The 16,637-nt window shown below is 39.8% G+C and overlaps 1 protein-coding gene across 1 annotated transcript; it reads left to right on the forward strand.

Annotated features, from left to right (window-relative positions):
• Nucleotides 1–920: 920 nt before the first annotated feature.
• Nucleotides 921–9,070, forward strand: LOC129246433 (uncharacterized). Its single transcript, XM_054885266.1, has 4 exons — nt 921–1,239; nt 8,026–8,629; nt 8,699–8,895; nt 8,970–9,070. The coding sequence occupies exons 1-4, from the start codon at nt 921–923 to the stop codon at nt 9,068–9,070; spliced, it is 1,221 nt and encodes a 406-aa protein (XP_054741241.1).
• Nucleotides 9,071–16,637: the final 7,567 nt, after the last annotated feature.

A 16,637-nucleotide genomic window follows, 5' to 3' on the forward strand; every position in this document is an offset into this window, starting at 1 on the left:
CCAACTAACAGAATTTTTGACCAAAAACAAAGCGAAACAAATTAGTAGGTTAAATCATGCAAGTCAACGAGTGTGAAATAATTGAAGACGAAAGTCGAACGAAAGTCGAACGAAGGTCTGTTGGATGTGCCAGCTATGGCTGATTGAGCCAGGCCCAAATTCATTGCTCCAATAGAGACTACAACATTTAAAAAATTTTTGTGTAAATAAAAAAGAAATTTTTACAAACTAAATATGCGCTTTGAAACTAATGCCAACTTTTAATTCGGCGTATTTTTGGCGAGTTTGCATATTACTTTCAAGCACTTAAACGCTTGCAAATATTTACACATGAAAAAGGTAGCCGTAGAACTGAGCGCGTTGTTTGTGCAAACAGGTGGAAGACTCAAGTGCGCGCAAGCTAGCGCAAGAGCTTTCGACGTTATTGCTTTATGTTTTTGTTTCTTTGTAGATATTCACTACGAACACCAATGCTCGGGTGCTCAGCAGTTGGCTCGATTCAGCGATCGCTTGATTGGTGAAACGAACTATCCCATCAGAATCAATGCATGGCTTCTAATGCGCTGAGTGATCGATCGGGTTTGTGTGCGGTCTGCGCTACAGCAAATCTATAAAACGAACGCTTCGGCTCACTAACGTCACAGTTTGCGGTGCGTGCGCGTGCGTTGTATGAGTGATAGTGGGCGTTAGAAGATTGAATGAGAGTGCGTGCATACATACACACAAATTTGAAGCTTACAGAAGATATTGGCAAAGGAAAGGAAGTGAAATTCTATGTAGAAAAGAGTGAACACTTATATAAGAGTTAAAATATAATAAAGTCCTGAAAAGTACTATATATTGTACATAAAAAATACAAAAAAAAGGAGTATAAAAAAATATTTTTTAATAAATAAGCAATAATAGAAATCCTAAAAAAAATGCACTTGCCACCCTGCGGTTCAGCGCTTTTGCACCAAATATTATTATTAGTATTAATTTTCGCGCGCAACGTACTCTGTGCCGTGTGGAGTGATAATATCCTGTACAGCAACGCTAATGTCAGCTATGTTTATTCGAATACACCCTACGAAGAACCAGAAGAGCCGCGCATGTTGCGCGAATCTCGGCGCAGCTCAATAGCCGCCGCCTGCACCACAAACGAGGGCACATCGGGCACCTGCCTAACGCGCTTCAATTGCATGCGTCAAGGCGGCACGGCGAAAGGATTCTGTAGTACCTATGGCGTATGTTGTGAAAGTGAGTGAGATGCCAATAAATGGGCGAGTGGAAAACTAAGAAAAACCAATTAAGATTTCTTGAAAGGATCACATAAAAACACGTTGCTCTCTTCATTAGCTTTTATCTTTCCACTAGTCGTGATTGGCTTCTGATTTTTTCATGATGACATGCGTATTTTTCCCCCAAATGTGCTAATTTTGTTTGTTGTCAGCTAAAAATATAATTTTTTCGGAAAAAATGTGATCTTCAATCGAGCGTACACTAGCCCATTCGATCGAGCGAAAAACGGCAGATTTTGCAAAAGCCTGAACATAACATAAATTGCTGACTCGTCACGGATGTTATTTTTAGCCGTAAAAGTTAAAAAATCGTTATTCAAATTTCAATCGCTCAATAGCCCAGCCTGTAGTTGTTTTAACCTTTCATTGATTTTATTAGGTGCGCAACTAAGTTTTATGGAAATACAACTTTACCATCGCTGGCTTACTACTTTTTCCCATCTTTCTGGTATCTCGGTCGCGGTAAAACTGTTCATCTTTTGAGACTATCCACGGATCAAGCCATATTTTGATGTCTTCATATGAATGGAACTGCTGGTCAGCTAGACCATGCGCCATCGATCGGCACAGGTGATAATCGGTCGGCTCAATATCTGGAGAATATGGCGGGTGAAGTAGGATTTCCCATTTCAGTGTTTCCAGGTACGTTTTAACGGGTTTGGCAACGTGAGGCCGAGCGTTGTCATGCTGTAGAATCACTTTTTCATGCCTCTCCGCGTATTGCGGTTGCTTCCCGCGCAGTGCTCGGCTCAATCGCATCAATCGAAGTCGATACCGATCACCAGTGATGCTTTCGCTTGGTTTTAAGGGGTAACACCACTGTACACGCGTAAAATAAACACGATTTTTAACTCGTTGAGCCCGGCGTCGGTCCCTAGGGACCGACAGTGAACTTTCCGTTTGGCCGGCGTCGGTCCCTAGGGACCGACAGTGAACTTTCCGTTTGGCCGGCGTCGGTCCCTAGGGACCGACAATGAACTAAGACCGATAGTTAAAAAATAAATGTATAGTAATTTTAATGAAGTTTATTGAAACACTCTAAACAGAATATATTTTCAAAGTGTACTTTTGTCTGCTGCAATTCGTTTCTAACTAATCGCTCCAGTCTCCAGTCTGAATATTCCCGATTGCTCGCTCGTTGCCGGCCAAATGGAAAGTACAGTAATATCGATGCCGGGCTCAACGTGTTAAAGAATTTTTTTGTATAGAAGGAAAGGGGAAACAATCACTCTGATTTGGGAAGTTATTACTTATATACTAAAATACAAAACTACAAAGTTTGATCGAAAAATTTTACAAAATGGCGGCATTGGAGACATTTTTGTAATGTGGTTTCTCTTGAAGGAGCTCCGCGGCACGCAGCACAGAGGGTGCAAATTTTAATCTGGAACAAAGAAACATTTTTTTTCTTAATCTAGATAAGAATAGCTAGAGAACACGTAGGGGATTTAAAAAATATTTATTTTTGTGGAATTAGCAAGCATTTGAAGGAAAAAACTCTATTTTGGACTAAAAAAACGGCACTTAAATAATTATAACAATCGTTTAAATTAATCTATCGAAAATCCCCTACGCTCTTCTCTTAAGAAGGTTATTATACAGACGTAGTGAAAACCCTGATTAAAAATATTTAAAATTGTTTGAGTTATGCTGCGTGCCAATTTCGAGAAAAACGCGTTTAAAGTTTGGAAATTTGGAGAAGTCGTTAGGTAGCAGTCACTAACGCTTGGTTAAAAGCTTAAAATATTTATGAAATAGACTTCGGTAACGTATAAAACTTTTTGTTCTGTATTTTAAAAGGTTCAAAGAATTTGTTAAGCTTATAAAAAAAAAATCAATTTTTTGAAATTTCTACAGTGGTGTTACCCCTTAACAGTTCATAATAAATAACACCAACTTGGTTCCACCAAATGCGTAGCATAACCTTCGCAGCGTGAATATTCGGCCGAGGCGACGACGTAGTAGCATGACCAGGCAGTCCCCATGGCTTTCTTTTCTTTGGATTGCATTTTTCATCACCCGTCACGATGCGATGAAGAAAACCCTTCGAAAAAACGACGTTCAACATCCCTTGGTTTTAACTCATAAGGAACCCAAGTCCCCTGTTTCTGAATCATTCCCAAAGCATGCAATCGCTTGGAATTGGATTAGCGAGTAACTCCTAGTACTGAAGCAGGCTCTTCTTGCGTTTGACACGGATCCTCAGTGAGCAATGCCCCCAATTCAGCATTTTCGAAGTATTTTGGCGTTCCTTCACGCGTACGGTCGTGAACATTAAAATCACCGTCTTGGAAGCGACGGAACCAATCTCGGCACGTTGTTTCACCTAAAGCAGCATCTCCATAAACTTTTTGTAGCTCTCGATGCGCTTCAGCCGCCGCTTTTTTCAAATGAAAGAGGGATATAAACACTTCCCGCAAATGACGATTATTCGGCACAAAATCAGACATTTTCACAAAACCAAAAGTATTTGATATCAAAACAAAATCCCTAATGTGTCGAAGCTGTTTGTTTACCATATGTCTAAGCTTGGTTTGTGATGCCTGGGTTATGTTAGAATCGACTAGCACACACTGCTGGCGGCATCTATTGACAAACAGCGGGAACTTAGTTGCGTCATATTTTTATCTTTCACAAGAACATGCAGGTCAAATAAATGTCGGATGTGCATGTGCAACTACTCTAAAATTGGTTGCAAAATCGTTAGAAAAATATGCTGCAAGAATGAAATGAAGAGGCAAACCAGCCAAGTTCCTATGCAGCGATTCTTTTTGATTTTGTTAGAATAAGTCACGAACAAAGGTGGGCAAAAAAAGGCAAGATCAAACTACCATTCCATAGTAAATACCAGCAAATATATATTAGTCTTATCCTAGAGATTTTCCTATAGAAGCCTTGTGTTGAAATTTGGAAGCCTACAGTGCGTTTAATAAGAATAATAATAATAATTAGGGAACAGTGACTTATTGGCAAGCTTTGACAATTTTTGCTTCATTTCATTTTAATACAATATTTTTTTTTATGAAATAAAAATAAAGTTGATTCTCCTATAAAAATAGGCCTGCCATAAGTTCTGTTATAAGGTAAATCGGTTATAGATATGAAATCATACTTTCTTTAATGAAGTTGGTTTTAGTCAATCATGTAAATAATAAAAAAGTTTAATTTTCATTCGGTTGGTGACCATCAATTTTTATACAAGACTTCAAACGATTCGGCCATTCAGCTATTTGCAGCACGTACGGTTTCCATGGATATTGACGTCGCTGCTTGAACAAAAGATTTTTTGAGACTCGCCGAATTTCTGACCACAAACTATAGTGCAATGGATTCAGATCTGGACTTATAAACGGATCGGCCGATCTTCTGCGACTATGAACCGAAGAATATTGTTGTTTATCCACTGCTGGATGGTTTTTGCCTTATGTGGTTAAGGGTAGTCAGGGGCTCGATAACATTATGATTTTGATAATTTTTTGTTTGCTACTCAGTTGCTTTATTTTACAAAAATAAAATCATGGCATTAATACGTCATGTTTCGACTTGATTTTAGCAAAATTTCAGAAAAAAAAATTAATAATTGTAAAAGTTATCGCTGTTTGTGTGGAGCTCGTTTCTCCAGAAGTCCCTTGCGGTGATCATCACAAGTCCTTGGAGATTAATTTAAAATCAATCTGACAAGAGAAATTAGTTTTATTAAAAGATAATCTTGTGCCTGATAGAAGCTTTTGCTTCAAAAATTAAAAATGAGGCCTCAGGAAATTTTTTTCAGATTTTCGAGAAAAAAACGGACAATTAATTGTTTAAAAAAATCGAAATTAAAAAAAAAAAATCCTTCGATCTTCAAAAGCAGTATAAATTTTATTTTAAGTTCAACTGATCACCAGTTCAAAAAACACAGTTCTGAGAAAAAACGCATTTAAAGTTTTGCTATCGATTTATGTAGAGTTATACGAGTTATTTAACTACTTGCACTGTGTCAACCGTCATAGCAGCTTCCAAAATATCGATTTGCTGTTGCCTTATTTGTCGAGTGTTATCGTCAGCGCGCGTATCTGGCATTTCCATCCGTGCAGCATCCATTCAGCTAGCTACTTGGTCTCGAATGATCCGTAGCGCCCGAGCGCCCTTTGTTAATTGTTGTATAACTCGAAAAATATTTGCTGGATTCGCTTCAAATTTTCACACAATATTTTTAAGATATTATACTTTAAGAAAATGCAAATCCATTTTTTTGAAAATTTTGACTACTTCTAACCCCTTATGGCCAGGAGCGGAATCTTGCTGGAAGATCCAACGCTCCCCATTGAATAGAGTACTGCTCCACAGCTTCCCCATACCTTCTAAGCCATCCTCCTGGTACACTGTTGCTCCGGTCTTAACCCCTTTTTCGCGGAAATGGTAAGGCACTCCCCACCAAACCATTACGCAGACTGAATGGTGGCCGCACTGAAACTTTGGAACAACATTTTTTTGCGTCTTTGGAAGTTTTAGCATAGATTTTTTTTGTTTCAGCTATTAAAAACTTCTTGAACAGTGAAAATTTTCTCATCTGTGAGAAGAATATTTTCATAGCCATCGACCGCATGCCACCGAAGAAGCTGCTTGCCTCTATCGAGTCAAATTTTTTCAACCGCGTTGTCAAAAGATGACCAGGCTTAGTGCCTATTTTCCCAACTCTGCTGACTGTTTCAAATTCTGCTTTAATATATTCAAATATATTTCCTTATTGATAATTGTTTCCATAAAAACTAAATTGCAGGTTCCGTGTTTTGCCGCGGCCGTGCTTTATCATCGATTTCAGTGGCTGTGATTTAAGTTCCTTATTGGGCTTCCGCCAAACCATGACTTTCCCGTCACTACCGAATAGGCTAAATACGTTCCCATCCAGGAAAATGACAACATCCCACCAAGCACCATCATCTTTTATGTGCTCCTCAACAAAATTCAACCGCAGCTTCCTAGTTTGTTCGTTTTGTTTCTAGCTACTCGGTCCTTATAGCCCTCTGATTTCAGGATACTTTGAATGTTTTGGGGATTTTTATAGTTTGTTTAGGGGCAACTGGATTTGCCAAATTGATTACAATAGGGAGGGAAAACTTCTTCTAAACACCAGCATGCAGCTCTGTGGTCACTGAGTAAACACTTCTTAAGAACAGCCTGGGCTTTTGGATTAAAAAATGCCAAAAAGCGTAGAATTCGCTGTAGGCATGAAACAATGAGTGACAGAAAATGATTTTATTTCTACCACAAAAAACTGGCGTTCGGAGGCTGCTTAAAATATGCACCACACAAATGCCACTCTATTGTAATTGGATGAAGTCTTGCTGCTTTACACCACCTAGAAGTGTGCCTGTGGCTGGAAATCGACTGGGCAATTTATTCACCAAGCGAGCCAAGAAGCAGCGAGAGATTGGTAACTGCTAATGGGCTTAAGAGCTCAAAGAGCTCGAAGCTCTGGAAAGTAAAAGGGTTAATAGTCAAGGAGGAAAGGAGAGAAGTGACAGAAAGAAAGATATATGTAGGATAGAATAGAGACAGAGACAAAGACAGACACAGAGACAGGGACAGAGACAGAGACAGAGACAGAGACAGAGACAGAGACAGAGACAGAGACAGAGACAGAGACAGAGACAGAGACAGAGACAGAGACAGAGACAGAGACAGAGACAGAGACAGAGACAGAGACAGAGACAGAGACAGAGACAGAGACAGAGACAGAGACAGAGACAGAGACAGAGACAGAGACAGAGACAGAGACAGAGACAGAGACAGAGACAGAGACAGAGACAGAGACAGAGACAGAGACAGAGACAGAGACAGAGACAGAGACAGAGACAGAGACAGAGACAGAGACAGAGACAGAGACAGAGACAGAGACAGAGACAGAGACAGAGACAGAGACAGAGACAGAGACAGAGACAGAGACAGAGACAGAGACAGAGACAGAGACAGAGACAGAGACAGAGACAGAGACAGAGACAGAGACAGAGACAGAGACAGAGACAGAGACAGAGACAGAGACAGAGACAGAGACAGAGACAGAGACAGAGACAGAGACAGAGATAGAGACAGAGACAGAGACAGAGACAGAGACAGCGACAGAGACAGAGACAAGAACAGAAACAGAGACAGTGACAGAGATAGTTAGCCTGGTGAGAATTTACCAGATTCTTTGGCAAATCTGAAAATATCCTTCAGTTTAGAACCCAAAATTCGTAGCTTTGCTCTAGGAAATGCAGGACACTCACAGAGGAAAAGATCAGTGCTATTCAGCTCCTCTGAGTAAGTCGGGTAAATCGGTTGCTCAAAGATTCCAATGGTGATCATATGCTGACCCCAAGAGCTGTATTCTGTAAGAATACCAATCATCAACCGAACGTCCTTTCTACCAAGTTTTAGAAGAAAGTTGGACAGTTTTCTATTCGGACTTGTCACCAAACACTTTGCAGTTCTGTAGCTTTGTTGACCGGACCATCGCTTTTTATGTAAGTTGCATACATACTCGCTCATCCAAATCATGATTCCTGCAGAGCTGATTCCGATTTTTAGCTTTGGTTCCAGTGGGCTGGCTGCTGATCCGCAGTTGGCCAATTCAGCCATGCGCTCATGCAAAATTTTGATGCCCCCATGCCAAGTGAAGCTGGCGCGAAATCTAACTTATTTTTATAGTTTGTTTTTGGATTTTAGGGCTTCCAATAGCTTTTACGGAGAATTAAAAAAAAATATTTCATTTCATTCACAGCAAATATTCAATGTGGCCATATTTCGAACTTGAAGCGCACTATCATCAAAAATCCCGTCCAACTGCCAACGTCATGTCAATACACCATCACACCTTACAGCAACAGAGTCTGTCAAGTGCTTATCGAATTCCAGCGTTTTGAGTTGCAGCAGCCCACAGAAAACACAGACGCCAACACACTGATTTGTAGCGACTCCTTCACAGTAGGCGGCTACACGGTGTGTGGCGAAAATAGTGGTCAACATTTATATTTGCCATTCAATGTGGCAGCTGGCGCATCACAAATCACCTTGGAATTCAGTTTACCCACGCAATGGGCGCAATCCACCTGGTATTTGGTGGTCACACAACTGGAGTGCCCAGTACCGAAAAAGAACGCTGGTAGTGGCATGTTGCTGCCGTTCATGGGACAAGCTAATCTGCAGGATTTGCGTACAATTTTCACAGCGAAAAACAGTGATTTGGATTTACTTGCGCCACCTGGCTGTTTGCAGTATTTCAGGCAACCAACTGGAACGATTAAGAGTTTCGGAAATGTCTACTATATGATGGATATGAAGTACACGATCTGTATCAAACCTTTGCCGGGCACCACAATGATCGAGTAGGCATACAGAAGAATGCGCAAACAATAAGATTTTGCTACTGATAAAATTTTTTTTACACTTTTTAGGTATACAGTAAATAAATTCTCTCTTTCTGCGGAACAGACAAATTCATTCTACGACGAGGCGTGCCATCCAACTATTTATACAGAGGGGCGCCAAAACGACTATCTGATGATACCGGATGCGATGTTCAAAGACAATACATATTACCAGCCGACCTATTTCTGTGGCCAGGGTCTGACTAGCGGCCAGATATTAGTTGGTAGGTTAACGCTTCGCTGTGATAATTTATGAAAAATTTGGAGTTTTTTAAATCATTCTGATATTTTTTTTTAGCAACCGCGCCTTACATTATGTACTTCTCCAGCGATTCACAGTGGAGCACGGAAGAGACAGGGTTCAGTATATCATATGTCGTAAAGACGACAATAAACTGATAATATGGGCTATATTTTCAGGAATAAAAACAATTTTATATTTACTATTTAAAATACATTTTTTATGGCTAACACAAAAAGCGAAAAAATAATAAAATTTGTAAAAAACAAAAAATATCGAATACAAATCGCTCGCTTGCTGGAAAAACGTTCTTACGCAAAAACTATAAAATTTGCGAAAAACTGCTTCACAATTTTAGATTTGCTATGCCTCGCTAACAGAGGCTCAATTGTGGTCAAACTCTGAAAATGAGCCCCCCGGCAAACATTGTTTTCCCATTTTCATGGATGGCTCCAGTACCGAGCACGGTTCCAGCTCTGGTATTTACGTGGATTCCAGGGGTACAAAACTACACTTTGCTCTTGGAATGTACGCATCTGTTTCAAGTGGAGTTGTATGCTGTTCAAGAAGCGATGAACTTTGTTGTGGAAAACAGATGGAGAGGCAGATCTGTATGCGTCTGCAGCGACAGCAAAGCTGCGCTTATGGCCTTAGACAGCCCCCCAACCACTTCAAGGGTAGTTGAGTCCTGTAAAGCCAGGCTGAACTAGTCAGTAGACATAATATCATGATGCTAACATGGGTACTGGGACACGTGGATATCGCGAGCCACAATACCTTGGACTCTTTAGCTATGATGTATTTCCTTCTGCAGCTTTCAAAGCCACGGTGAGCAAACGGGTTACCTCAACCCTCAAGTGAGGTTGACTGAGAGAAACTGCAGATGGGCAAAACTGATGTTACCTGTCATGACCGCCTGACTATCGCAGATCCTGCTGTCACTAAGCAGAACGGACTGTAATCAGCTGGTTGGACTGAAGACGGGTCACTTTCTATGGGCGAAGTGTACTCTGCCTAGTATGTAGAGAGGAGTGTGAGATGGCGGACCACTTTCTGTGCATCTGCCCGACCTTTGCGCGAAACAGGCTTGTGGTCTTTGGCACTTTTGTGATGAGAAGTGACAACCTTGGCTCATTGGCACCACAAGATCTACTCAGAAGTCTTCGAAAGTCAGATAGATTTAAAGAAAAATAAAAAGAGAGCCCAAGTGCAGTACAATGGACTTTATGTTGTCTGAGGGCTGTACCTGCTAGTTGTCTCGACAAAAAAGGAAATGCCTCGCAAAGTAAAAGTAAAGACATTTCAAATTGGGCGAAAAAATTTTGTTCAAAATTCCTAGAGAAAGCAATTTTCGATCGATTTTCATAATTGTTCTTTTTTTAATGTTCGCAATTTCAATTTTTTTTATTATTACATCAAACAATTTAGAAAAATTTTAAAACTCAAAATTATATGTGTTGACATTCGTTTTGGAGCTCTTTTTGCAGTTCAAATCAACGCTAAAACATGAGAGCAAGTACCCAAATTTCCCATCCATCTTAAGTGGTGAAATCATCCACTAACTGCCTGAGAACCTAAAAACTGTTTTTTTTTTTCATAGAGAAAACTAGAATATTCACCGGAAAAATTAAAAAAAAAATTGATATCAAAGTTTTTGAGCCTGCTGATGCAGAATTCGTTGTCCTTTTGTTCTTGCGGGATCAATCCTAGCCCTTTATTTCTTACCGTTCATTCCAAGGCAACTAAAAGTCGTGAGATTGGTGAAAACGCCAATGAGTTAGGATGAAATTCTATCCAAATACGAACCTCAGTTAGGAGCTTGGATAAAATTCACATTTTCTTCACTTCACATTTCTTAAAAGTCGAATGCATTAGAGTATCTTATAAGACAACTCTTGTCTGTTCCGCTATAAACAAAAAACAAATTACAATAATAAAAAAAATAAAAATAAAAAAAAAATTGGTCGAAAAATTCCCACCGTGTGGCGGTAATATCTGCAAACTTATCTAAAAAAATTTTTTTTTTAGTTTTGATGTTCTTCCAGCAAACGTGATTACAAACTTATAGAAAAGTTTCCGTGAAAGTAGATTGTGTGATTGATAATTGTAAACTATACTACTCTGTTTTCTTTTCCTTGTTCACTCCACTCGGGAGCATAGGGCCTCGCCAAGACTCAGTCTAGCGTTGGTTTCGTTAATCTATTTTTGATTTCTGACAGGGTAGGGGATTAGTATATCGCTACCAGTCCTAAATAGTGGGAATGCCCGCCCGTCGTTGCTTTTGCCTTTTTACTATTTAGAGCGCCATCTGTGTTTCACATTTCTCTGTCAGAAGGATCGCACAGATGGTTGAGGACTTCGCTAAATTTGGTGGGCTTGCGCTATTACCGCGGCTGCCCGCTTCCTCTTGCTGGCGCCACTGATGCAATGTGTTACTGTGTCTTTTTCTTTGTTTTTTTTTTTCTTGTTTTAGCAGCCACAATGCAAGTAATGCGCTGACTTTTGTACGGGAGTAAGGATTGGAAAGATAGGGGTTTTTTTTTGGGTTATACCACTTAAGGAATGAATTATTTTTAAAGCGAAAAACAATGCAACCCACAACTTATTAATATCACATCTATGACTATGTGTACCTCAGTTACTATCATAGCCAATATTCGCCAAGTACTTAACTGCAGTTAAAAACTCTGCGAAGCATCAGAAATATCAAATAAATGCCCATCGTAATAGAGTTAATTCAAACAGCCGATTGTCATTTCAGTTTTGTTGATAATAGATGGTCATTAAAGCAGACAGAGTTTATCACAGCGCGCCTGTTACTTCTTCCTCGTGCTAACCGGCGTCAGTTGGAAACACCAAGAGAAACCAAGTACTTCTCCACCTAATCTTTCCAACGCAGAAGAGGTCTTCCTCTTCATCTGCTACTACCAGCTGGTACCGCATCGAATACTTTCAGAGCCGGTTTGTATCCTTTCTGACGACATGACCCATCCAACAAAGCCGCAGATCTTTATTCGCTGCGCTGTGTCTATGTCATTATAAAACTCATACAGCTCATCGTTCCGTCGCCTACGATACTCGCCGTCACTAAAAATCTTCACCACAATCTTTCTCTCAAACACTCCAAGGGACGCCTCATCGGATATTGTCATCACTTAGCTTCTGCGCCATGCGATAGGACGGGCATGATGAGAGCCCTGTAGAGTGTTAGTTTTGTTCGTCGGGAGAGGACTTTACTACTCATTTGCCTAATTAGTCCAAAGTAGCACTTGTTCGCAAGAGGGACTCTACGTTGGATTTCAAGGCTGACATTGTTATTGGTGTTAATGCTGGTTCCTAAGTATACGAAGTCTCCTACTACCTCGAAATTTTAGCTGTCAACAACAGTGACGTGCGTATCGATACGGAAAGTAGTCGATGTTTGATGACAGAAAGTGCTTTGCCTTGTCCTCGTTCAAAACCAGATCCATTCGCTTCGCTTCTTTATCCAGTATTTTTTACGCGGGACAAACCGCGCCTTTGTTAGGGTCGATGATAATAACCTTTTGTGGACGTATTAAATTTGGGCATGAGTGTCGCACCGGTCGACATTCATTTCCGTTGAAAGAGCAGTGATACAAAGCATGTCAGATTATGAAGCATAAACAAGATTCATACATTTTTTTTAATAAATACTGTTTGAATGTTATACTGTTAGTATGGTTCTTTCTGTTGGTCTCCGAGGGTAGTCATACGACTCTGTAAAAAAGCTTTGGTGGCTGAGAGTAGACATACAACCGCAAAGGGTCAATATCGCCAGCAAACATACGCTCTATATATATTATAAAATGGTGCCCGAGCGATTGAGTTTCGCGGCGCATTCAATATTTTACAGCATCAGGTTAGAGAAGTCACCCGATAAGGAGCCATCTTGCTGGAAACCTCGTTTGGCATCTAACGCCTTCGAGAGATTCTTCCCAATGCTGAATTAGAGCCGACTATATGTGTATATAAAGAGGGTCGCCAGTAAATCTACAAGGTGAAGACCAAAATAAACAAGACTGAGCTAAAACATAAACGACAGGAGCTTTGTTCTGATAACTTCGAGTTTATTTATTCAAAATAGTCCCCTCTGACCTCGATACACTGTTTTGCGCGATCTAAAAGCTTTTCGAAAGAGTATATTAGGTCATTGGTGTCGGTACCAGCTTTTTGAATGATCTCTACAGACGCAAAACGTTTTCCTTTCATGGCCAAACGTAATATTCCGAAAAGGTAGTAGTCACAGGGTGCCATGTGAGGCGAATACGGTGAGTGACTTATGGTTAAAATGCGATTTCTAGTCAGAAAATCAGTCACCAGAATAGATCGATGAGATGGTGCATTATCAGCAATAAGCGCCAGCTTCCTCTTTCGCGGTATTCAGGGCGAATTCGATGAGCTCGATGCAACAAATGCCTTAACACGCCAAGATAGAAAATTGAATTGACTGTTTGGTCCATTGGCACGAACTCCTTGTAGGCAATGCTCTTCGAATCGTAAAAACAATTGAGAGCCGACTTGATTTTTGATTTCTCCAAACGTGATTTTTTTGGTGGTGGCTCGTCTGGGGTCTTCCATTCGGCACTTTGACGCTTAATTTCAGGTTAATGTTGGAAACACTACGTTTCATCACCAGCTACAATGTTATAAAAAAGTTCTCGCCTTTTCTCGCCTCTTTAATGAGGTCTTTCGACCGTTGAATTATGAGTAATTTTTGGTCCTCAGTTAACTGGTGCGGAATGCAACGTGCACAGACTTTTCGTAAGCCCAAACGATCAGTTACAATGCGATAAATCGATGTTTTGGATTCCATGAATTTCAACGTAAATTTCCGAACAATTTCGATGGAGTTTTTGGTTATATCCCCATATGTTCATTGCCATTTATGTCCCCACAACCATCTCTGAAACATGTAAGCCATGAACTCATGAACTCTGGCACGAGACAGAAAATCATCGCCATAAACATTTTTCATCAATTCAAATGTTTCGGTAAAAGTTTTACCTATTTTAAAAGAAAATTTGATATTATACTCCTCAGAAAACTTCACTTCTACTGAACCAAATGTCACCAAGCTTTCAATGGAAATCAGCACCAACTCATTAAAAAGATGGCGCCATCGAAAACACTTTTATGACGCCAGCCTTGTTTATTTTGAACTTCACCAATTAATTTCGAAGAGAAATAGTCTTTATTTTGTTTACTTTATTACGAAATATGAGGGTCAATGTTTTAATTGGTTGTTTTTGTCAAGATGCATTTTTAAAGCCACTGTAAACAACACTAATATGGCTCACACATTAAAACGTTCGAGATGGCGCTTGACAACTCTAGAATGCCCAAAGCCAGAACTATAAAATCTACCCTCGTCTATAGGTATACCTAATATAAAGAAGATAATAATTTTCTAATTGTACTCCAAAAGACTTCATTAATGTTACCTACTTTTGTTTTTTTTATGGTTTCTGAAGGCTCTTATTGCACTTGAAAGATCCTTGTTACCAATGTTGCCAGATTTTTTTAAATTGTAAATTTCCAAATCTAAGATATTTTTGAGAAAATTAAGTTTTAATTTTATTGAACAAAAATAACAAAAAGTAATTCATTTAATGAAATGCGGATTGCGTAGACATATGCATTCGCCCGAACGCCGCCCTTTCTTTTTTTATCCTGCAGTTGACATCTTCATCTGCTCCGCCGTCGGCCGTGATGGTATCAGAGGTAGCAGAAATTTTCGACAAATTCCATCGGGTTCCCGTTAACCATTATGTGCAACGAGGATTAGGTGCATGCAATTGTGGAGTGATGGAGACAATCAGCTGGGTGGCGAATGCCGAAATCGAACTTTTAATTACTTCAAAAATTGAAAGACAAATCACAGAGTATTTAAATAACAGGCAAAGTGGAGTGGAATAACAGAATAGAGATTTAAGTTTTATGAAATGTATAATGCTGAGAAATAAAATCCTATTAATCGAATAAAAAATTTAAAATGAGAACATTTTGAGAAACATGTAATTTAATTTTTTAATCACAAAGAAAAAGTAAATAAGAATTTGTAGTTTTAATCACATTTTAAAACTATAGTATTTTAAATTACATTATTAAAACTATAAACTTTTTTCGCCTCATCCAAAACTAGTGATTTTCGTCCCAAATTGGACTAGTCTCATTGAGTTTTGCTTATTATGAACTATTTCATTAACTAGCAAAGTGCTGATACATTAGCTGTGTACGCTTTAAGTTTATCTATTCCACAGGACATTGCCATGTACAGTTGGTAGCATTGAAAAAACGGTTGCAGTCGCACTACTTCAGCTGCAAAGCAAACTACTGGTTGAAAGGTATTTCACAACTGGTTGACGTTTGGCTACAGGCCTACTACGCATTCTTCCAAAAATATATTTCACTTCTGAGAAATATTGCGAAAGCAGAAAAATTCCAGAAAAAAGAGAAGGCTGAGTGAATAAGTGCAAATACTTCTGAAATAAATTAGAAAAACGCATTAACTCACTTCTAGGCTGCGACATGATTATCCTTTTAGTAGTAATTAACTACTAACCACATCAAGTGTTGGTCAACTGCGGAGGGTGAGCGGGTTGAGGGTGCAGCTAATTTGGGCAGCTTTGTTGAAAGGCCAAAAGAATAACGAAAGCGGGAAGGTGAGTGCAAACAAAGGAAATATTTAATTCATCGCAGATTAAGGCGCTTTCTGCAAAAAACTCCAGAAGAAAAGCGTACAGAATTTCCGGGTAAAATGTCAAGCCAAAAATAAGACTTGAAACAATTAAAGCAATGGAAAACACAAGGTAAGATTGTCAAAATGTTAGGTTGATAATTTAAATTCACATTCGCCTTAGCCTAGTGAGGGGTGGCAGCGAATTCGATAGAAATAGTTTTTTTTTGGGGTTAAAGCGGTCGCCTTTTAGAGGTAATGCCAAGCCTTCGCGTGAACTCTCTCTCTCTCTCTCTTAGCTTCACAATCTGTGGTGGACCACAGCTTCATTAACAATCCTCCTCCAATTCAGTCTATCTCTTGCCTCATTTCTTCAATTACGAACGTTCATCGCTTTTAAGTATGTTTCTACGTCATCAATCCATGTCTTTCTTGGTCGGTCTCTCTTTCTTCCTCCAATTGGACTGAAAGTGAACACCCTTATTTGGGTTCGCGTGAACTACTGCCATGAAAAAGCTTCTTATGAAAACCATTTGCAGCTCTCAGGTGCCATAATTGAAGCGGAGATGTATGCCATTTGTCTATGTGCAGAGATAAACTTGACCAGTTTATCCGGAAAGAGCGATTTGCCATTTTGAGCGACAATCAGGCGGCACTCATAGCCCTATCGTCCTGTGAGATTAAATCCTCACTGACACTTGAGTGTATCAAGAAACTTAATCTACTAGGAATGCACAATTACATCCGGCTAATTTGGGTACCAGGACACAGGGGTATAACTGGGAACGAAGTAGCGGACGCATTGGCGAGACAGACTGCGGCCTCACCTTTAATAGGACCCGAGCCCTTCCTTGCTGTGGGACAACATACCATCAAGGAGAAGCTCAGGAGTGAAGAGCTAAGGCTAAGAGAGGTTTGCTGGTACCAAACTATATGGGGCTACGCCAGGCGAAACCTTTACTGGGAGGGTACAACAAATTGAGGTTTAAACAATCCATAACCCTCCCCAAGGATAATCTGAGAATGCT

This window comes from Anastrepha obliqua, chromosome 4 (genome assembly GCF_027943255.1).
Source record: "Anastrepha obliqua isolate idAnaObli1 chromosome 4, idAnaObli1_1.0, whole genome shotgun sequence".
NCBI lineage: Eukaryota > Metazoa > Arthropoda > Insecta > Diptera > Tephritidae > Anastrepha > Anastrepha obliqua.

Excerpts from the sequence above, each read along its gene's own strand:
- LOC129246433 (XM_054885266.1), top strand. The coding sequence starts at position 921 with ATGCACTTGCCACCCTGCGGTTCAGCGCTTTTGCACCAAATATTATTA. Across the intron at positions 8,630-8,698 it reads CCGGGCACCACAATGATCGA|GTATACAGTAAATAAATTCT; the intron begins GTAGGCATACAG and ends TACACTTTTTAG. Across the intron at positions 8,896-8,969 it reads TAGCGGCCAGATATTAGTTG|CAACCGCGCCTTACATTATG; the intron begins GTAGGTTAACGC and ends ATTTTTTTTTAG.